General features: G+C 47.4%; 1 protein-coding gene across 5 annotated transcripts in view; it reads right to left on the reverse strand.

The window, feature by feature from the left end:
- Positions 1 to 3,569: 3,569 nt before the first annotated feature.
- The window catches only part of AKAP13 (A-kinase anchoring protein 13), a 222,086-nt gene continuing 203,052 nt past the window's right edge, over positions 3,570 to 22,603 (reverse strand). For 4 of the 5 annotated variants that reach the window (XM_069866962.1, XM_069866964.1, XM_069866961.1 and 1 more), the window contains 8 exons: positions 21,057 to 21,236; positions 19,812 to 19,967; positions 17,761 to 17,831; positions 12,799 to 12,843; positions 11,602 to 11,652; positions 10,760 to 11,209; positions 8,843 to 9,152; positions 3,570 to 8,022 (listed from right to left, as the gene is read on the reverse strand). In XM_069866962.1, the coding sequence (XP_069723063.1) occupies positions 7,973 to 8,022; positions 8,843 to 9,152; positions 10,760 to 11,209; positions 11,602 to 11,652; positions 12,799 to 12,843; positions 17,761 to 17,831; positions 19,812 to 19,967; positions 21,057 to 21,236 (1,313 nt within the window). In that variant the 3' untranslated portion in view covers positions 3,570 to 7,972. The remainder of the gene's footprint in view (positions 8,023 to 8,842; positions 9,153 to 10,759; positions 11,210 to 11,601; positions 11,653 to 12,798; positions 12,844 to 17,760; positions 17,832 to 19,811; positions 19,968 to 21,056; positions 21,237 to 22,603) is intronic. The other variant, XM_069866963.1, reaches the window with a different exon arrangement.

Here is a 22,603-nt window from a genome sequence, read left to right on the forward strand (position 1 = left end):
CTTTCTTTCTCTTAATAAAACCTCCATGAATGAGCAGCCTGTCTGCAAGCCCCAGCTCAGCCTGCACCTGTGTCCTCCTAGGTCTCCAATTCCTCACCCTGGAGCCAGAGCTGGGACTGAAACCAGCAAGGACAGGAAGGCAGAAATGCAAACGTTAAAGGTGTCACTAAACTGTCCCTCCAAAGGGTCTCTCCTTTGTTAATGTTCCTTTTAGAGTCCCATCCAAGCATAAGGATCCTTTACGACCTCTTTTAGGTGAAGGTACCAGTGAAAGTCTACCCACATGCAGATGACCTACCTCCTGGTCTTTTACGCTGCCCTTTACTGGCAAGAAGGTGGGGCTGGACCAGAAACCTCGGATGCTCAGAAACGCATCATTACTGCTTGGGAGCCATCTAAAATAATGGATCCATGATGTCTGGGGAGAACTGGGGATGAAATTGTGAGAAGATAGTTTTGGATATCCAAAAATGCCACATGGAGATCACCTGGAGAGGTGGGTTTCTTCATTTTGTCATCTGTCAAAAGGAAAGTGCATTGCATGCCCAGGCTCTCCACTGGCCTGCGGAAACAGAGGTGGTTTCATTTGCACTTTGCAGGACCAGAGAAGCTCACTCTGCCTGCTTTACTCTGCACCCTGGCCTTTCCCTAGCAGGACCTTGATTCAGCAAGAATTTGGTTTCTTACATGTGATTTGTCATCAGTAACTATGGTTTTCTTCCTTCTGTGACCAATACCTGTGGTATCTCTGCAGCCTGGCAAACTAGCCTTGCCAGCAGCAGCTGCAGTCAAGTGTAGCCCAAGTGGTGCTTTTGTTGGACATCCAGGTTGCAAAGCCAAGAGGGGCCACAGGAAAACAGGCTCTTCAAATGCCACATACAGGAGCCAATGGTTCGGTGAAGGCTTTTTTTTTTTTTTTTCTTTGGTAAATAGGTGAGCTGGAACAGATGGAAATGCAAATAAAATGAGGACTACCGAACAGTCATCAAGATAAATGAGCTCTTTCATCTCCTCACACCCAGGGAGCTGCCTGTCTTGGAGCAAGTGCTGCGTGACAGGGCGTAGGTTTGGGTTCATTGACATGATTCAGGTTCTTACAACAGCACACGCAACACAACTGTGAAGAAATGGAAAAATACACACAGTGTACTGCTGGTTAACAGGGCCTAGGAGGGTGGGTTGGCATTTCATAACATCTGTTAAGAAACCATCAAGCAGCATTCATGTCCATGACTGGAAGTCTTTGATTGATACACAGGCTTCTCCTAAAGAATCCTCTCTTCCTTCCCTCTCTCACCCCTGAAGACAAGTGAAGTAATAGTTGGAAACTCAGCACTTCCTCTGCCTCAAAATCATAGAATCATAGAATCACAGAATCACAGAATAACCAGGTTGGAAGAGACCCACCGGATCATCGAGTCCAACCATTCCTATCAAACACTAAACCATGCCCCTCAGCACCTCATCCACCCATCCCTTAAACCCCTCCAGGGAAGGTGACTCAACCCCCTCCCTGGGCAGCCTGTTCCAGTGCCCAATGACCCTTTCTGTGAAAAATTTTTTCCTAATGTCCAGCCTAAATCTCCCCTGGCAGAGCTTGAGGCCATTCCCTCTCGTCCTGTCCCCTGTCCCTTGGGAGAAGAGGCCAGCACCCTCCTCTCCACAACCTCCTTTCAGGTAGTTGCAGAGAGCAATGAGGTCTCCCCTCAGCCTCCTCTTCTCCAGGCTGAACACCCCCAGCTCTCTCAGCCGTTCCTCATAAGGCCTGTTCTCCAGCCCCTTCACCAGCTTCGTTGCTCTTCTCTGGACTCGTTATGTCAATCAATATGTAAAGGATGAAGGGGGCAGGTCTCCCTGCTCCTTCTGGCTGGAGAGAGAATACCCGAGCCCTGTGCAGGGTTAGCGGTACACAGGCAGCTGTGGTTGATTTTACAGGTAATAGAAAATGATGGTAGAGGAGCCCCAGCTATTGCGGTTCTCTGTGCTGGCTCCTCATTGGGCTGTGAGCAAGCTCTGCTTCGGCTCTGTACTTCTGGCACCCTCTTCTGCCTGGAGGGCTGCCTGCAGGCACTGGGAACACCACACCCCAGCTCTCCGGGTGGAAGGAGCGACCCAGGCTCTGGCTGCAGCCTTTCTGCTGGGCTGCTCCCCCAGGGGATGTGGCCGTACACCAGACAGGCGGCTGTGCGGGTGCGAGTGTTCCCCCTTCACTCCCCATCCGCACAATGAGAGGGAGCGTCTCTAGTTCTCTCAGACAAATGAGAGAAAAATCCTGTGCCTAAGTTTTGCCAAAGAGACCAAGCTATTTTCATAGACTTGTAGAATGGTTTGACTTGGAAGGGACCTTAAAGATCATCCAGTTCCACCCCTCCTGCCATGGGCAGGGACACCTCCCACCAGCCCAGGCTGCCCAAGGCCCCATCCAACCTACCCTGAGCACCTCCAGGGATGGGGCAGCCACAGCTTCCCTGGGCAACCTGGGCCAGCGCCTCAGCAACCTCACTGTGAAGAATTTCTTCCTAATGTCTAATCTAAATCTTCCCCCTCTAATGTAAAACCATTCCCCCTCATCCTATCCTAGCACTCCATGCCCTTGCAAAAAGTCCCTCCCCAGCTTTCCTGGAAGGTCTGGAACCTTCTCTTCTCCAGGCTGAAAAACCCCAAGTCTCTCAGCCTGTCCTCATAGCAGAGGTGCTTCAACCCATATTTTAGTGGGTTTCAGAAATCCTACACCATAAGGCAGACCATGCAGCCACCAGACTGCCGATCATCTCAGCTTCTGGAGCTGAAGTGGCTGAGATAACGGCTGTGACACTTCCTCCTCTTGTAAAAAGATGAAAAGCCTCTCTGTGTGTGTGTGTGTGTGTGTGTGTGTGTGTGTGTGTGTGCGTGTGTGTGTGTGTGTGTGAAACCCCAAGGAGCTGAATATCATTATGACCATATGCCCTTCAGCAAAATGCAGATCTTCTAAGAGAAGGAAAAAAATAGTCCAATGGGAACAAAATGGAATCCTGAAAATAAAAGCAACGCAAACACTTGATTACAGGAAGGGTGACTTATACGCGTTGAGCCTCGGTGCAACTAAGTCTACAGGAGAAATAACAGAGGTGTGGAAATAAATTGGGGAAAAAACTCAGACTTAAAATCAAATTTATTAAGAGGAAAAATGACTTTACAAGAGGTTGACGCTGATAACTAAAAAGGAAGATAAATAAAAGCTTGTTACAAAACCTAATGGTTCCTGGCAAGTTATAGAAAAACTGAAGAATTTTACAGTCAATAACCTGCTCACTTTTTACATAATTACAAATTAACATACAGCAATTAGGATTTACCCTCTTTTTAAAAAATTCTTTTTAAACTTTTTTAAAACTTTTTTTTAATGGGTTGAACATGAAAATGCAAAGCATCTTTATTTGTTTATTTTAAGAAACAAACCAAAAGCAGAGGTATATTGGGTTATTATAATACACCTCAATGCTCTGGGAATTACACAAGTGCATTTCATATTAGTACAAAATAAACACCAGGCTAAACTTTTAACCATAGGCGAACTGAACTGGACATAGATTTTTATATCTTTTTTTTTTTTTGAGTCAGTGTTTAATATTGATAAAGAACAGTAAAATACTTCAGAGCACGGAAAAGATGGATACTGACAGACAGCTTTAATACATACGAAGCTTACAGCTGTATGCAAAGCAGTGAATGTTATCCTGTTCCCTCCTCCCCCCAAGCAATGGAAGCTGAATACATTTGGGCAAAGCATCAGTGTCAGTGAAATGTGTGTGGAAAAAAGGAAAAAAGGGCACCAAGCCCCAAAAATGCAGGTGGGAAGGGAGCTAGCATTTGCTGTCACTCAAGAGCATGAGGTGTCTGAGATTAAGCCAGTTCAGCTCGCCTATCTTTAAAACTTAGCTGCATCACTGGATCAAGAATAACTGATTGTTGCCCCTTCTGACAAATGAAGCAAGAGTTACAAGCAGTAGGGAGGTTTGTTATTTCAAAGGGTGTCTTAAATTATGTTAAATTCCTCAACCTGGCCAGCAGGCAGAATAATTTCCAGAGTTCCGGTTAACAAGGAATGTTTTGTGGGATTTTAGCATATACTCTCCCATGGCCCCTGCCCAGTCCTCCCTTGCTTGTGCCACAGGTATCCTAGACAGTTTCCTTGGGATTTGGCACCTGATGAACCTCTTCAGACTTAGTGGCATTTGGAAGGATTGGATTTGAGTGCTTCAGCAACAGCTTTGAGATATTCTAGTGCCTCAAGAAAGGTGCAAAGATGATCAGACTCTATGGATGCTTTTGCCTTCAAAAGGCAGCACAAACTAATGGCATTACTGTGCTTCTCAGCAGTGAAGGGTCCACCCTCAGCAGTGGAGAGAGCTGCTGCACCAGGGATGGCACTTGGGAGGTCTCCCAATGGCCTGGGCAGTAAATAACTTAGTACAAAGAAAAAGCATCACTTCACTTATTTGGTTGAATCCCCCTCTACCTTCTCTGCTCTGGGTTTCTCAAAGGAAAAGGAGGTAGAGGGCAAACCACTGGTGGGACAGCTTCCCTACTGGCAGCAGCACACGCTGTGAGGAAGATAATGGTGATGCCAGCATGGGCTCTCCCGGGGGGGATATACCTGAGCCGTCAGAAGCCGGTTCTCTAGTCCTACCACTCACCCAATCTGCAGTGGGACTGCAGTCAGATTCAAATCCACTTTGGTCTAAAAACAATACAAAAAAGCTTGACCCTTTCTCTTTTCCAGGGTAAAGCCAAATCAAACCAGAAATATGCCTGGCTTGCTGCTTGGATTTTGCTGGGGATGCAGAGAGGGGAGTAATGGCTAAGCTGATTGTCTCCATGTAACCAAAATGAAAAGGGACAAGACCAGTTCCATTTAAAGTGCTTTATGGCATCAAACTGACATCAAGTTACATCTTGAGATGATCACTTAATTTAAAAGAAGCTAAGGCCAACCTCACACACTCCCGAGTCTCACACCAGGAGAGTATTTCTGGTCAGTAGATTTCTGACTCACACCTGTGGTTTCTTTGACAAGGAACCATGGGGACCTTAGAAGATCACTTAGCAAATACAATTTTCACTGCTCTTTTTGATTTGCATAGGTCAAAAGAGATGGTCAGGCCAAGTAGAGACTCACCCTGCTACCTCACGTCTCCATTTTGGTGTCCTCCCCGGAGTCATAGGATGCTCCCATGTTGTGAATTCAAGATGTGCTGGGACTGGGAACATGACAGTGGAATGAAAACAAAAGCTCATGCTGGCAAAGGCTATTACAGACTGAGGGGAACATTTAGAAATACCATCAACCTGATCTCTGTTCACACAACAGTAAATGAGCCACTGCTTTGGTTTCCAGAAGTTTCTGCCTGGCACATGCATTTTCACAGATGTACAAATAGCAGGGCAAAAGTTATATTGTGAAAACAGGTTGGTTTTTTTCTTATAAGAATGGTAACACCACAACACCAGCATGTGCCTCCTCCAGCTCATTTCAGGTTCAGAGGAGGAGCTGCATGAATCTCCCTGGACAAGCAACCAGACCCTCACGTCACCTCAAGACAGGTCTCGTTTTGCTTTTTCCTTTGCCTCCAAGATGTATGAGAAAAGCTAAAGAAAATATTTAAACAGGGAAACTAACTGATAGAAGGAATCTTGTCTGAAGTCACTGCTGCTTTTTCCAGACTGTTTTTGGCCCAAAGATGCTCTGCCTTACAGAAAGCTCTCAGCTGAAATTGTGTAACCCTGGGCATGGCATGGGCAGCTACACAGCACTGCCCAAACCCCAGGTCTGTAGGAACCAGGGAGATAAGAAGGAGATAAGGTTTACCAATCTCTTGGTAAGAAAACAAACAAAAAAAAATAAGGGAAGGAAAAAAACCAAACCACCCCTCAAAACCCCAAACAAAAAGTAAAAAGAAATAAAAAAATAAAACCAAGTAAACTTCTTTTAAAAAAGAACTCTTTCAAACAAACAGAAAGATAAATATTTCTTGCAAGCCCTGCTTGCAATTAAGAACAAGCACCAAATAATATTAAAAAAAAAAACCAAAATAAAAATAAATCTCAAATCTTTTTCCTTTCCTCTGGCGTTTTTCTTTTTTTTTTTTTTCAGTCTTAATAGTTTAGAGAGCTTCCAAAGCAAGCAGCACAGACTGAGACAGACCAGTCCAAGCATCCACCTCACCATCAATGCTGCTGATACCCATCAGCACACAACTCTGAAAACTGCTGGGGGGGGTCACTAGCTTGTGAGAAGCCAGAAATAAAATTGAAATCAAACAGTAGTGCGAGAAGTATTTTTTCTTTTAAAGAAAAATTGGTAGAAAAGGAAATGTACTTGACAGCTTCAAAATGAGCAAATTCTTGAGCTAATTTGAAGCTGATGGTGTCTCGTAACCTTTTACAAATCCACTCAGGTGATTTGCCTGAAAGCGTTTGGAAGCACAATAATTCTGGAAAAAAGTTTAGCTTGATGCATTTCTTTTCCCCCACAGAACACATCCCTGGATTCAACAACTGTACAAATACCTCGCTGTCGGCACGAGAGCCACCCTCACACCTTCCTCTTCTGCTGATGGTGACATGGGACACGTACACTTTCACCTTGGAGCCCGTGGTGATACAAATGGACCTCTGGGCCTGCCCCACAGCATTTTGCCCCATAAAAATGTATTTTCTCTCCCAAAATGCACAGTATAATGCAAGTGCACAGTATCATATAGGCATAGGGTCTAGAAGCTGCCTCTCTGGGGTTCACTCTGCACACAGCACTCAGTCCTCTGACTTGTGACATCTCACTGAAATGCTCTGAAATTGCTGTGGTCTCTGCATTCTGCCTTAGAAACAAGCAAGGGAAGCCAACAAAATCTAGAGAAAAAGCAGCTCAATGGTAACACAAAAGATGGGAATAGAAAAGTATAAATAACAGAACAAAGGTTCCTAAAAGCGGATTTTCAGTCATCTCTCCAGTAAGGCTTGTAATGATGGGATGTCAAAGCAACTGGAGAACTATATTCTGGCCAAAAAACTCGTCTTTACTTAAGAGATGGGAAGGAGCGAACTAAAACTCAAAAAGATTGTGTAAAAAAGTGTTGTTTAGAGTTGTTCCCACTTGAACGCTGTTCTGGCTCCCTGGGCTTACCTTACAAACCTACTGAATTTCTCTTCTCTGCATAGTTTTAAATATACCCAAAGACGTTCTGCTTGATTCTGGAAACAGTTTGACATTTAAATCCTCTGCCCCATGGAAATCTTTCAGGATTACTCTCCCCGCCTCCCAAATTTTTGATTTGAATGCTGTTACTGCTTCCTGGTGGAAGGTACCTTTCTGAAACCTAACAGTCCATATACCATGAGCACAAAAGGGGCGTGCAAGTCAATGGCATTACAATTGGACAGTAAGGGCAAGATATTTAATATCTACACGCTCCCTGAAAATCATCAGGTATTATCTATCCCCACGGGCCGAGCTAAGCTTGGCTGTACACCGTAAGCATATCCCAGTGGATACATAGATACATATATGTATATATAAAGTATATCTATATATGCCAGTGTGTACGCACCATTTGTAGAGTCCTAATCTTTTGCTAAATGCTTGGTTTTGGTTACATTCCCCAGAAAAAGGGAATTTGAAGGCACAGACCCCTTAAGGCTATGTTCTCTCATCCTTCAGCAGTAAGAAGAGACAGAAAACATCTATCCCAATCCATTTAACCCAAGGTTTGCACAGCGAGATGGTACTATTTGCCATGCAGTCAGCCTCTTAGGTGAGAATTCACGCAAATCACAGGAAAGAGCCCCCTTTCCCACCATTTAACAGACTTCATAACATGTTTTAATTTAATACTCCAGATGCTTGTCAGATGCAGGCACCAGCAGCGTGCTGTGGAGCAGGCAGGGAGATGTCCACTGTGCCAATGCTGAGAGTGACCAATGGAAGAGTCCATGCTCAGCAGAAGATCTCCTCACCCTCTGGAGGTGCTTCTGATGAGTGAGAATCTGCAGTACAAAAGAACAGGCAGGAATCACTATGGGAATACATGAAGACAGCAGGCAGAACAGACTCCAGGAACGTGGAAACTCTGCTGTGAGCTTAATCCACTGGACATCTTAAAAGATGGCCATTTGTCTGATGAGCTACTATGAGATTACATCTCATAATTGCTGAGCTTTTCTGTGCACAAGTTGGAAAACATCAACGAGTTATTATGGATAAGCTGGACATCTGAAGGCATGAGATCAAATTTTATGTGGGTCAGAGGTTTGAGGTGAAGAATCAAGTCCTAAGGGAATTCAAAACTACCAGAGAAAAAAACTGCACCATGTTTTTTCCAGATCAAGAGACAAGATAGACTGGTTGGAGGGGAAGGGAGAGGCCAGCAGAAGGGTTGTGGGTATTACTTCCAAATTACAACAGAGTCGAAGCAGACAGCAATACTGCACAGCCTAAAACAGCCAAGAGCATCCTAGCAGCCCATCATAAAAGCCCAGCCACTGAAGCGGGACATTTTTCTCCTTGAAGCAGACCAAGCTGAAAAATAAAGATTGTGGAGGTAGCTCGGGATGGGATGGGGAAGGGAAGGCACAGGGAGCAGAGTGTGTCCCTGTGACAATCCCTGGAGCTGCAGGAACAGGCAGAAAAGCCCACAAAAGATCACTTCAAGCTGGGAACTCCACTCATCACAGCTAATATTCCCCATCCCTGTGTTACCATCCACATTTAAGGCTAGACTTCATGGCTTCTGTAAGTTTGCTGGATGGAGTGAGAAACCAGTTCACTGACCCTGAACACACACCTATAACCTCCCTTGACACTCACCAGACTGTTGGGACCGATGTCCCCTGCCCTTTTTCTTCTTTTCCTTCTTATCCTTTGGTTTGGCTAAACTAAAGAGGCGGGTAGGCATCTGGGGCTGTTCCTCAGCTGCCTTGTTAGTCTGGTTTGTGCTAAGCAAATGGAAAGTGCTTTTCTCTTTGTGTGTCCTTGAAAGACTGTTCCTTTTGGGGGATACAGACAATTCTGAATCCAAGTGCCCTTGTTTAGGAAAGGAAGGGCTCTTCTGCTTGGAGGAGTCATCGATGCTGGACTGGGAGGGGACTCTTGCAAGTTTCTCATGTAGATTTGAAACCTGTAAAGGAAAACATAAGGGTTTTAATGGAGCATGAAAGAGGTTAGCAGAGAACCTGGATGAAAAGTGTGTTCCAGACCACTCAGAAACAGAGGCTGTTCTTCTGAACATTTGGCCCATTCACCAGCTAAAAGGTGTTCCCCATCCAGACAAAGCAATGGAGAGAAGCCTTCTTAATGAGACTTATAAAGAGTAATGCCCCGGTACCTTTTGCTCCTACATGTACTATGCTATGTATCAACAAGCCAAGGGCAAATATTCTCTAAGATCTCAATACCAAGACTCACCCTGCATCGTTCATGCACACAGACAGTGGCAGAATGCCAAGAAGAAGCAGGCCTCTCCGGCAGTGGAATGCCAGCACACAGCACCAGAGCGGCATGTGTTAAAGGAAGCCTTCCCAAGCAACAGATGAAAGCAAAAACATTTTTCCTGATTTTTTTTTTTCCTAACGGCTGTCTCAGGCTGTAATTGAGCCCACACATTCAAAGGGAAGATCAAACCAACAGCTCAACAAAGCCTCACCAAACCCTCTATTAATAACTCTGAAATGTCAGTAAGATACCTGTCTCAAAAAGGTGCTTCCATCTCCTAATCCTCCAGGCCTCACAGTTATTTTACCACCCAGCCTCTCCCATAGCAGCCGTGCTTCTTGCGTGTCTACGTGTGCTCAATGCTGGATCAGCTTCACTGTGTGCTTGCCTTGTGCTTCTGGCCTCATCAAGAACCACGGTGGGAGGGAGCAAGCCCTCCTCTGATGATTTGCTTTTCAGAGCTCACTGCCGAGCTCTGCAATTAGTCCATTCAGGCACCCAAAATCATTTCCATGCCACAATCCAACATATACAAACTAATTTTTCTACAGCAAATTCTAAGCAAATTACATTCAGAATTAGTGAGTTGCAAACAAACAAACAATGAACAACAGGCTTAAAGATCAAATTCAACCCATGTTTTGCCAACGGATGCTTCCTCTCCTCAGCCAGAATGCCCCACAGTCCTAAAAACCAAACCCCAGCTTGCTGAAAAATGCACAGAGCAGGATCTGTGTGCAGGCTTTTCTTTCTGGTTTTGGACAACACCCTTCTCTTTGGTAGATATTGACAACACTTTTGGAGAGGGATGTAACTCTACACAAAGCGTTCCCCTGCAGTTATCAGCCTCACACGTGGCCTTTGTGACAGCTGGAAGGTGCAGATAACCCACAACGCTCAGGCTGTTTCTGAGGACATCTCATCTGCCTGACTGCTCCCCAGAGCTCAGATCGCATGGGTTGAAAGCCAACGTCAAAGGTAATATCGACCTCCAGGGATTGCTTAGGGCATCTCTGCAAGCCTGTCTGCTGTCTGCCAACACACAGCACAGAAAAGTAGGCAGAACTCAGGATGCTGTAACCACCTACTGCCAGTCCTGAGTACTGGCAATGCCTCGGCAGCTCTGGAGAAGCAACAAACGCATCATGTGCAAGGAAAGAGCCAGGAACACCAGGTCCCCAGGCTATGCTGGTGTCAGTCTATCACTGCCGGCATGCAGCTGGCCCAGAAGGCATCCAGGAGTTCCCGGCAGGGCATGGCTTCCCCAAGAGCCTGGCTGGTGGCAACATTTACCTGGTTGTGGTCAAGGTCCTGCCGCATTTGAGCTAATCGCTCCATGTCTTGCTTGAACTGTGCCTTCTCCTTCTCCAGTTGCTTCTGTGCTGTTCGAAGCCTTTCTAGGTCGAGCTGGTAGGAGGCCTTCTTCAGCTGCAGCTCTTCTCGCTCACGCTCAAGATCCTGCCACCCTTTCTGGACTTGCTCCTCTCGCTGGGCCAAGTGAGCCTCTTGTTCCGCCATCTCCTTCTCTCGGACTTCCCACTCCTTCTCTCTCCTCCGCCTCTCCTCCTGGTGCTGTGTCTGCTGCTTCTTCAGGTTGGCCAACTCCTGGCACTGCTTCTCCAGATTGCGCTGCTTCTCCTGCTCCAACAGTGATGTTGGCCAGAAGAAGCTTCGGGTCAGAGCCTTCTCGCTCAGCGCCAGCTTCTGATCCTCAATGTAGGTGTCCTGCTGCAGCACGACACCCTAGGACAGAAGGGACACAAATCACTGCGACACCCTTCTCCATGGAGAGAGGCTCCATCCCTGCAAACTTCACGGTGTTAAATCAAATCTCTTCTTCCCCCACCAAATTCATATTTCAGCACTGCTGCCTTACAGCTGGGCTACCAGAGGATGCAACTTCCCACAGCAGCTTCCCAAATTCAAACCAGCACTAGTTCACTTAGGCAACATCTCATTCCTACAACCTGTGGACATGCTGCCAGTCAGCCGGCCACGGGATATTCAGCCATGCAGGGATGTGGCAGACAAAGAGAAGGGGAGACGGGAGCAAAGCATGAGTGGCTGTTACTGAGTGGTGGGACGAGCAGTTCAGGCAAGCAGCATGCCAAAGCAGGATAAACAACTGAGCCTACCTGCAAAGCACTGAGCAGCTTATGAAGGCTGGTAATGGTTTGGAGGACCTGCTGCAAGAAAACAAAAGCACTGCTATTAGATCTCCCTGAGTGCTAGGGTACATGTAAAGCATCGTTCTTTTCCACTATGACCCACCAGTGGGTCTGACAAGCTGTACGACCATCCCTCTACACCTCTGTTTTTCTCACTCTTCACTTGCAATGACTGCATTATCCCTCAGAAAACAAATACATCCTTTGGACATCTCTTAGAGGTACCTCACATCATCTTCCTCACTTTCCTAGCCATCAGTGCAGCAGAGGAGAAAATATCTGCAGAGGCACTGACTTCATGGGAACTCCCAAGTTGTCTCTGCAAACCATTTCCCACATCAGATTGCTCAAGAAGAAGCAGAGTAATTGGGATGAAACCCAGCAGTTCACTTAAAAACTTCAGGGAAAGAACTTAAAGAGGTGAAGAAGGAAGAAAATTTAAGATGAATGTGGACTATTTGTACTCTTCCACCCCTGGCTGACCCATACAAGTCCCACTGTCATTACACTGAAAACTGCAATACAGCAGGCACAAAAGTACAGCAGGTGTGTTCATGGAGGCTCTCTGAAAATACAGGTAAAAGTGAACATAACACACATCAACACAGAACAAACTACTTTGGAGAGATGTCCTATTGCTAAATATATTTTTAGCTTAGCTAAAATTTCTCTGAATCTCTCAAATCCTACAACTACTTTGAAGAAGGTAAAAACCACAGCAATATTCACAAAAGTGGTATGATAGCCAGGATTAAGAGAACTGCTTCTCATTTTGCCATTAATGCTAATTCGGAGTTATGAATGTGTATCAAAGGGAGAATAGAAACCTAATTGCCCCAATTCACTGCACCTGCAACATAAAATTAAACTCCCTCTGTCTGCAGATGCACCATAAATTCAGCCCTGTGCATCCCAGTGGTAATTAACCCTTGCTGCCATAATCACCACGTATCTGCTGGCAAGCAGATTACAATCAGCGAATTGCCTATCTGAACATCCAAGGTTAAACAAATAAATGACACAGTGGGTTCAGCTTAATATATTTAAAAGTCTACATGTGCTTCAGCAAATGAAATGTATTTTCTTCCACATTATCACCTATTGAGACAAATTCACTTGCCACTTAAATGAAGGAAACAGCTGAGCAACTGAATCAGTTCTTACCTCGTTATTCCTTTTCAACATGAACATCAGATTAGCATTTCCACCCTAAGAAAAGATCACAGATTTAAAATGAGGACAAATGAGAAATCACAGCAAATGTGTTCTGAAGCTGAACTAATGACAGACACATTAACCCCCGCCCCCATCTTCCACTCTGGGAGAATTCATGCATGTTTTTTAGGCGAGTTAAAATCATATAAAATAAAATGTTAATTAGGTATCATTTTGCAGTTATATGATAGATTGATCCACAGCAAGAATAGGTGCAAAGTTATAGCTGACCTTATAATTTCCATAATGATGCATAATTACAGAATCACAGAATCACAGAATAACCAGGTTGGAAGAGACCCACCGGATCATCGAGTCCAACCGTTCCCATCAAACACTAAACCATATCCCTCAGCACCTCATCCACCCGTGCCTTAAACACCTCCATGGAAGGTGACTCAACCACCTCCCTGGGCAGCCTGTTCCAGTGCCCAATGACCCTTTCTGTAAAGAATTTTTTCCTAACGTCTAGCCTAAACCTCCCCTGGCGGAGCTTAAGGCCATTCCCTCTTGTCCTGTCCCCTGTCACTTGGGAGAAGAGGCCAGCACCCTCCTCTCTACAACGTCCTTTCAGGTAGTTGTAGAGAGCAATGAGGTCACCCCTCAGCCTCCTCTTCTCCAGGCTAAACAACCCCAGCTCTCTCAGCCGCTGCTCATAAGGCCTGTTCTCCAGCCCCTTCACCAGCTTTGTTGCTCTTCTCTGGACTCTCTCCAGAGCCTCAACATCCTTCTTATGGTGAGGGGCCCAGAACTGAACACAGTATTTGAGGAGCGGTCTCACCAGTGCCGAGTACAGAGGCAGAATAACCTCCCTGGACCTGCTGGTCACGCCGTTTCTGATACAAGCCAAGATGCCATTGGCCTTCTTGGCCACCTGGGCACACTGCTGGCTCATATTCAGTCGGCTGTCAACCAACACCCCCAGGTCCCTCTCCTCCAGGCAGCTTTCTAGCCAGACTTCTCCTAGTCTGTAGCACTGCACAGGGTTGTTGTGCCCCAAGTGCAGGACCCGGCATTTGGCCTTGTTAAACCTCATGCCATTGGACTCTGCCCAGCGGTCCAGCCTGTTCAGATCCCTTTGCAGAGCCTCCCGACCCTCCAGCAGATCGACACTTCCACCCAGCTTAGTGTCGTCCGCAAACTTGCTAAGGGTGCACTCGATGCCTTCATCCAGGTCATGGATGAAGACATTGAACAGGGCTGGACCCAGCACTGAGCCCTGGGGAACCCCACTTGTCACTGGCCTCCAGCTGGATTTCACACCATTTCCCACCACTCTCTGGGCCCGGCCATCCAACCAGTTTTCCACCCAGGAGAGTGTGCGCCTGTCCAGGCCAGAGGCTGACAGTTTCTCAAGCAGAACGCTGTGAGAAACTGTGTCAAAGGCTTTGCTGAAGTCCAGGAAGAGCACATCCATAGCCTTTCCCTCATCCAGCAGCCGAGTCACTTTGTCATAGAAGGCGATCAGGTTAGTCTGGCAAGACCTGCCTTTTGTGAACCCATGTTGACTGGGCCTGATCACCCGGTTCTCTTGCATGTGCTTCATGATAGCACTCAAGATCACCTGCTCCATGACTTTCCCTGGCACTGAGGTCAGACTGACAGGCCTGTAGTTTCCTGGGTCCTCCCTGCGGCCCTTTTTGTAGATGGGCACAACATCAGCCAGCCTCCAGTCCAGTGGGACTTCCCCAGTCTTCCAGGACTGTTGGAAGATGATGGAAAGGGGTTTGGCCAGCACATCCGCCAGCTCCTTCAGTACCCTAGGGTGAATCCCGTCCGGCCCCATAGACTTGTGGCTGTCCAGTCGGGCTAGCAAGGCACTGACCACCTCCTCTTGGATCATGGGAGCCTCATTATGCTCCTCTAGCTCCTGGGTTAGTACACAGACGGAACGACCCTCCTTACGACTAAAGACTGAGGCAAAGAAGGCATTAAGTACCTCAGCCTTTTCCTCATCCCCTGTCACTGTTGTTCCTTCTGTGTCCAATAGGGACTGTATGGTCTCCCTAGTCCGCCTTTTATTATTTATATATTTGTAGAAAGATTTTTTGTTATCTTTCACTGACTTGGCCAATCCAATTTCTAGCTGAGCCTTAGCCCTTCTGATTTTTTCCCTACACAATCTCACTTCCCTCCTGTAGTCCACCCAAGAGGCCTGTCCCTTCTTCCAGAGCCCATAAACATTTCTCTTCTTCTTGATATCCCTCAAGATCTCTCTATTCAACCAAGCTGGCTTTCTCCCCTGCCGGCTTTTTTTCCGGACCACGGGGATGGCTTTCTCCTGAGCTGCTAGGACCACCCTTTTGAAGAGCTCCCAGCCCTCCTGGGCTCCCTTGCCCTTGAGTACTGTCTCCCATGAGACTTCACCAACCAGCCTTCTGAAGAGATCAAAGTCTGCCCTCTGGAAATTTAATGCTACCGTCTTGCTAACCACCCTCTTCACTTCACCTAGAACAGAAAATTTTATCATCTCATGGTCGCTTAGTCCTAGGCGTCCACCTACCGCCACATCCCCTACAAGGCCTTCTCTGTTCACCAACAGCAGGTCCAGGAGGGCACCCTCCCTTGTTGGTTCATTCACCAGTTGTGCGAGGAAGTTGTCTCCCACGCACTCCAGGAACCTCCTAGACTGCTTCCTTTCTGCTGTGTTGTACACCCAGCAGATATCAGGCAGATTGAAGTCTCCCACCAGAACGAGAGGCATCAATCTAGAGATTGACCGCAGCTGTTTATAGAAGAGCTCATCAGCTGCTTCTCCTTGGTTGGGTGGTCTGTAACAGACTCCCATCACAAAATCTACCTTCTGGTGGGCTCCTCTGATTTTGACCCACAGGCACTCAACCTCCTGATGGCCACAATCCATCTCAATGGAGTCCAAGTCCTCCCTTACAAAGAGGGCTACCCCGCCTCCTCTCCTACCCTTCCTGTCCCGCCTGAAAAGCTTATACCCCACCATAGCCGTACTCCAGTTATATGAGTTGTCCCACCACGTTTCCGTGATGGCAACGACATCATAGGCCCCGTGCCCTACGACAGCTTCCAGCTCTTCCTTCTTATTTCCCATGCTGCGTGCATTGGTGTAAATGCACTTCAGCTGAGCTGCCGGGCCTTCAGCCCTCCTAGAGGGAACAGGGTTCGTTCCCAACTGCCTGGTAACTGGAGTAGTTAACACCAGAGTGCCTGCATCTCCCTTAGCACCCCGAGGTGTGTTCTCCCCCACTTTTTGTGTGGTGAGGTACTGGTGGTCCTCACCCGTGCACCCTCTCCCAATCACCAATTCCCCACGTCCAGGCTCGTTCCTGTCTAGCCTGGGCTCAACCCCCTCCCCCTTCACATCTAGTTTAAAGCTCGATTTATGAGCTTGGCTAGGTTTCTAGCAAGGGCTTTAGCCCCGCTAGGAGACCCATGTGTCCCGCCCTTAGCGAGAAAGCCTGGGGGTGCATGAGCCACCCCATGATCAAAAAAGCCAAAGCCCCTCTCCTCACACCAGGCTCGGAGCCAGGTATTAATCGAATTCTTCATCCTGGCTTCCCGCTCCTCTCTATTTAGCATTGGGATGGAGCAGAATACTACTTGTGCCCCAGAGCCCTCCATCATTCTCCCAATGGCCCTGAAGCCATTCTTGATGGCTTTGGCCTTTTTGTTTGTTAGGTCGTCATAACCAGTTTGGACTACTATCAAAGGATAGTAGTCCGTCTCGTGAACCAGGAAAGGAAGTTTTCTAGCTACCTCCTTCCCTGATGCACCCGGCAAGCAGCAGACCTCTCTGTGGAGCGGGTCCGGCCTGCAAATGGGTCCCTCCGTTCCTTTTAGGAGGGAGTCCCCTACAACAATCACCCTCCTCTTCTTCTTGATGGAGGATGTTTTTATCTTTTTCTGAGAATGGTGCAGCCTAGGGAAGGATTCTAGGCTGTGGGAGCCACCATCCTCATCCTCAGGGCTGGATTCCACCTGCAGCACCTGGTACTTGTTCGCCAGGGGGATCTGGGGCTTTGCTGTCTGGGTGAGGGGAGCAGGTTTCCTTGCTCTGGCAGGAACTTGCTGCCACTCCCCATCTCTTGTTCCCCCAACCGTGCAGTTTGCAGGTGGATGATGTTCGGACACACTAGCTCGAGCAGGCTGCTGAGTTAGTGAGAGGGCCCTGCTCCACTGGTCAATCTCCCTCTCACACTCCCTGATGGTCCTCAGCCTCTTCTCCTCCTCTCTTAGCTCCTTCACCATGTGAAGGAGTTCCCCCACTCGAGTGCAGCTTTCACAAGTGGGGCCAGTACCAGAGGCACGAGCCGGTGTGGGAGGGGGGCACTGCCTGCAGCCCAGGGTCTGGGTAGCTGTATGCACCCACTGTGGCTCCGTCTGGGTGGCAGCATCCACCCTGCCTGCTGCAGCACACGGAGCAGCTTTAACCTTCTGCCGGGTAGTGGTCTTCGGTGTCTTCTGCCTATTCCCTAGGTCCTCTCTGCGCCCTGCCCGCTCAAACTGCCACGCTCCTCTTTGCGGTGCTCCCAGGGGCATAGTTTAAATCTCCCGCGGTAGCTGCCGGGACCACCCCCTCCCGTCAGGCACCGCGCGGTACCAGCGTGTGGGGCCTGTCAGGACCCCCGCCTGGGTTTTTTTTTTCTGGGATTTTCCCGGCTCCGGGAAGCTCCCACCGCCTCAAAAAGTCCACCCCACCACAGAACTCACCGTCCTGCTGCCAGGTGCTGCCGAAGAACACATGCTTTAGCTGATCTGCAGATGGCAGATAACCCGTGCCACAAAAAAACCCACAACTGATTTGCAATGTTTCTGAAGTTAGGATTTTAGCTACAGCCAATTTTGACTCCCAATTTTATTTTTAACATTTTTTAAGACAAGAATTGTCGTTCTTGAAATCTGAACTCAGTGACAGGAGGCAGATGAACCAAGAGATACCTTCTTTAAAATGCTGTCTGACTCTGTTCTCCGAAGGTCCTGAGCATCATCACCTTCATCTTTTGCTCCACCTAAATGAAGAAACCAGCATCAACACTGGTTATTCAACATTTTAAGCCACAGGTGAACTTGCTAATGTCTGAGCAATACAGGAAAGTCAGATGTTTCACAAAAGAGAACACAAGGGTCTTGACATTTTTAACTAAATGCATTTGCTTCCCATGTATACCAGAACAGGTCAGCACCACCAGAAAAAGTAGATGTGAATTCAGATTAGGATTGACTTTGGTTTCAGACATGCTGATAAATACGGCACGCTCTATTAATTGGTGCTCTGTCTATCCACTGCACCGCTCTCTACTATCAAAGCAAACCTGCTGAGACGACATGAGGCAGAATAACAGCAGATGGAGAACAATAACAGTATCATATTAAGGTTTATTATTGCAGGTATAGTTTCAGAGCCTTTCTTGTGCAAATGCAATTTACACCTGGGTCAGATATTGCTGGTGCAATATCCTGTGTAATTTTATGCTAACAATTTATCCTTAAGCTGTGTCTTCAAGACGCACTGGACTCCTCTTTCTAACTTCCCTTTGGATGGCTCCTATCTGTGCTCCTGCATAGGTGTGAACTGACTGGTGGGCTGCAACCCCCACCTGTGCCACCCTTCTGCTCGCAGGTGGAGGAGTTGTTGCATGGCTCTTTGGTCCTTTAGCTCTTGCCAATTCTCTTACCAGTTGAGATGCAGCCCATGGGGAAAACCCACACCTGCACTGGTAACCTCCCTCGTGCCACTCTCTTAATGATAAACAGCCTTACATACACCTGTATTTGCAGCAATGTGAAGGACACTGTACCTAGTGCAAAGGCCTTCTCCTCCCACCACCCCCCAGGTAGGCTCTGCCATTAATGGCTGACCCTCAAGTCCTCCTAACAGACCTTCTGCCCTGCACCATGTCCTGGGACCTTCCACCTCTTTGCAGGAGGAAACACCTCCCTTCTGCTTTGCTGGAGGGGAGAATGAAGAAGAGTCAGGTTATAAGCCTTGCTCAAGGGTGCACAGGTTGTGAACAGAACTGGAGATGAAAGCCAGGTTTCATGCTTCTCAGCCTCCAGCTGAACAAACAGGCCCTGCATTCTTTTCCCAAATTCTCCCAAGAACTTACAACTATTGAATTACAACCTAATTCAAAAGAGGACATTTCTAAAGAAAATGTAAAGCTGGGCAATGAACAGCCTGAGGTTGCCCCATTCATCACTGTAATAGAGAGAGGCACAACCCTAAACAAACCCCTCCAGTGTGAATACATTTGTCCTTATGATGACAAGGCCTGTGGAGGGCTTTGCAGCTTTCCAATAGAGATGGGAAAACCTCAACATACTTCTCATGTATGACTGTCTGGAACTAACACTGCTCCTTTAATGCAGAAGGTCAGATGAGGTCCAACGATCCCAATGCTGAGACAGACACTAGCACAGCAAAACTGGCTGTATTGGGAGTACGAGTGAGACCACAGAGAAAGGAATTTGAGGACAGGGAAGTTTCTGATAACTAGAGCAAAGAAAGAGAGCATTGGTATGCAGCCAACTATGCAGCTGAAATAAATATTCACACATTTCTTTGGGAGAGTCTTAATTACAGGAATAACACATGTAGATGTAAGTGGAGCACAAACACACAGAGAGCAGAGCCAGGGGAGAAGGTGCTTGATTCGGTAATATCCTCATCCATTTGCAAATGCAACAACATCAGGCTCTTGCTGGAAGATAACTGAAGAACTTAAAACTGCAGGTATTACAATAACAACATGAAGAAATTAATCTATTAAGAAGCCAAGTGTTTTCACATGGCATGTAAGCATGTGTTCCCACCTATCATAATTAAATGTGTACATGGGCTTTTTCTTCTAATCTGTTATTTAATCTATCAATTATTGTAAAGGAGTGGGGAAACCCAGATCACCTGCTGCTGGAGTTCTTCTGAAGCAACATGGTAAGATGACATGTATTATTACCAAATGATCACGTGAACACATGTAACTACTCACATTTGGAGGCATTCATCCGATGACTGTCAAATCCTCCAAAAGTTTCTGCCCTTCTAGGTAGAGAGATGGGGCCAACTCCTCCTTCTTGTTCCATGCTGACCTGCTGCCCAATGGCAGTGCCCAGGCTCCTGTTGACCAGGTCTTGCAGCAATTCAACTGACAAAAAGCAATGATCTCTGTTAAAGACCACTTGAGGCTTCTGAGCTATTTTCATGCCTGTCTGAGCTCAGGCCAGAAATTCATGTACTTCGCTGTACTAAGAAACCATGTTTTTATGACAATGACATGAACAGTACGCATTCACCCTGCAAAAGCTCAGTCTGTCTGACTATTAACTCTCAGTTTCTGGAACTCTGCATCGGCCTACACCTCTCTGTCTTCCTCCAGGCAACTCTTGTGTGCTCTGACAACAGCATTTAATAGTTTTTAGCCCCTCCACAAATCATACCAGAAAGTTGCCTGGCTTTTCATCTACCCTTGCCTTTGTCAACAGACTTGCTTGCCCCTTGCAGACACCACAAGCATCTGCTAGAACCCAAGCCCTGCTCTCACACCTTCCTGACATGGAAACACAGCAAAAGCCTGGATGGTCCAAATTTCAGAGGAGGATAAATCCTGTAGTGCTCTTTACCCCAGTGCAGATTCACTGCATGGTTATTCTCTATGCTGAGATCTTTTCTGCCCTCTTTCAACAGTCATCAATAACTGCTTCCTTTCCTGATCCTTCGTTATCTGTCTTTGAGACAATATAGTGAGTAGCAAAATCTCCTGTTCTATGCTGTTATTCTGATGAAGCGAATCACAGAATGGCAGGGATTGGAAGGCAACTCTGGAGATCATCCAGTCCAGCTGCCCAGCTAAAGCAAGGTCATCCAAAGCAGGCTGCACAGGAGTGCATCTAGGTGGGTTTTCAATATCTCCAGAGAAGGAGACTTCACAACCTCCCTGGGCACCCCATTCCAGTGCACTGTAGCCTTCATAGTAAAGAATTTTTTCCTGATGTTCAGGTGGAACTTCCTTGTGTTCCAATTTGTACCCGTTGATCCCTGTCCTGTTGCTGGGCACCACTGAGAAGAGTCTGACTCCATCCTCTTGACACCTACCACTCAGATATTTACGAGCATAAAGCCTTCCTGTGTAAAAAGCACCAGACTCCCATGCAAAACTGGTGCTTGAGGATTGATGGCTTCACTGAAGAAGGGTTCACTGGTTAGAGTAATTAACGTGTCACCCTGACTTGCTCACCTTCATTTATTGCAGTTTTCATAATGGCCTCTCCTTTGGGTGCCTCTTCTGTGTTGGCTCTGAAGAGCAGCCTGGAGCCTGGCATGTCCTCCTGCACAGAACCTTCTGCCACGTCCCGGAAGATCTTAGCCTTCTCCTCCAGCAAGAGGAGGATCTGCTTATCCTTCTGCTGAAGTTGTTCTGTGTGGGTGAACAGAAAACAGACGTGAAGATAGAAAATAAAAGCTTCAGCAGGAAAACTGAGCGATTCCTGAGATATTGGCCCCATCTAGTGGAAAGCCGTTTTCAGGAGAAAGCCATCCCCGTGGTCCGGAAAAAAAGCCGGCAGGGGAGAAAGCCAGCTTGGTTGAATAGAGAGATCTTGAGGGATATCAAGAAGAAGAGAAATGTTTATGGGCTCTGGAAGAAGGGACAGGCCTCTTGGGTGGACTACAGGAGGGAAGTGAGATTGTGTAGGGAAAAAATCAGAAGGGCTAAGGCTCAGCTAGAAATTGGATTGGCCAAGTCAGTGAAAGATAACAAAAAATCTTTCTACAAATATATAAATAATAAAAGGCGGACTAGGGAGACCATACAGTCCCTATTGGACACAGAAGGAACAACAGTGACAGGGGATGAGGAAAAGGCTGAGGTACTTAATGCCTTCTTTGCCTCAGTCTTTAGTCGTAAGGAGGGTCGTTCCGTCTGTGTACTAACCCAGGAGCTAGAGGAGCATAATGAGGCTCCCGTGATCCAAGAGGAGGTGGTCAGTGCCTTGCTAGCCCGACTGGACAGCCACAAGTCTATGGGGCCGGACGGGATTCACCCTAGGGTACTGAAGGAGCTGGCGGATGTGCTGGCCAAACCCCTTTCCATCATCTTCCAACAGTCCTGGAAGACTGGGGAAGTCCCACTGGACTGGAGGCTGGCTGATGTTGTGCCCATCTACAAAAAGGGCCGCAGGGAGGACCCAGGAAACTACAGGCCTGTCAGTCTGACCTCAGTGCCAGGGAAAGTCATGGAGCAGGTGATCTTGAGTGCTATCATGAAGCACATGCAAGAGAACCGGGTGATCAGGCCCAGTCAACATGGGTTCACAAAAGGCAGGTCTTGCCAAACTAACCTGATCACCTTCTATGACAAAGTGACCCGGCTACTGGATGAGGGAAAGGCTGTGGATGTGCTCTTCCTGGACTTCAGCAAAGCCTTTGACGCAGTTTCTCACAGCGTTCTGCTTGAGAAACTGTCAGCCTCTGGCCTGGACAGGCGCACACTCTCCTGGGTGGAAAACTGGTTGGATGGCCGGGCCCAGAGAGTGGTGGGAAATGGTGTGAAATCCAGCTGGAGGCCAGTGACAAGTGGGGTTCCCCAGGGCTCAGTGCTGGGTCCAGCCCTGTTCAATGTCTTCATCAATGATCTGGATGAAGGCATCGAGTGCACCCTTAGCAAGACAGACTTCTCCCAGTCTGTAGCACTGTGTCGATCTGCTGGAGGGTCAGGAGGCTCTGCAAAGGGATCTGAACAGGCTGGACCGCTGGGCAGAGTCCAATGGCATGAGGTTTAACAAG

The sequence above is a fragment of the Phaenicophaeus curvirostris genome, chromosome 12 (genome assembly GCF_032191515.1).
Source record: "Phaenicophaeus curvirostris isolate KB17595 chromosome 12, BPBGC_Pcur_1.0, whole genome shotgun sequence".
In the NCBI taxonomy this organism is placed as follows: domain Eukaryota; kingdom Metazoa; phylum Chordata; class Aves; order Cuculiformes; family Cuculidae; genus Phaenicophaeus; species Phaenicophaeus curvirostris.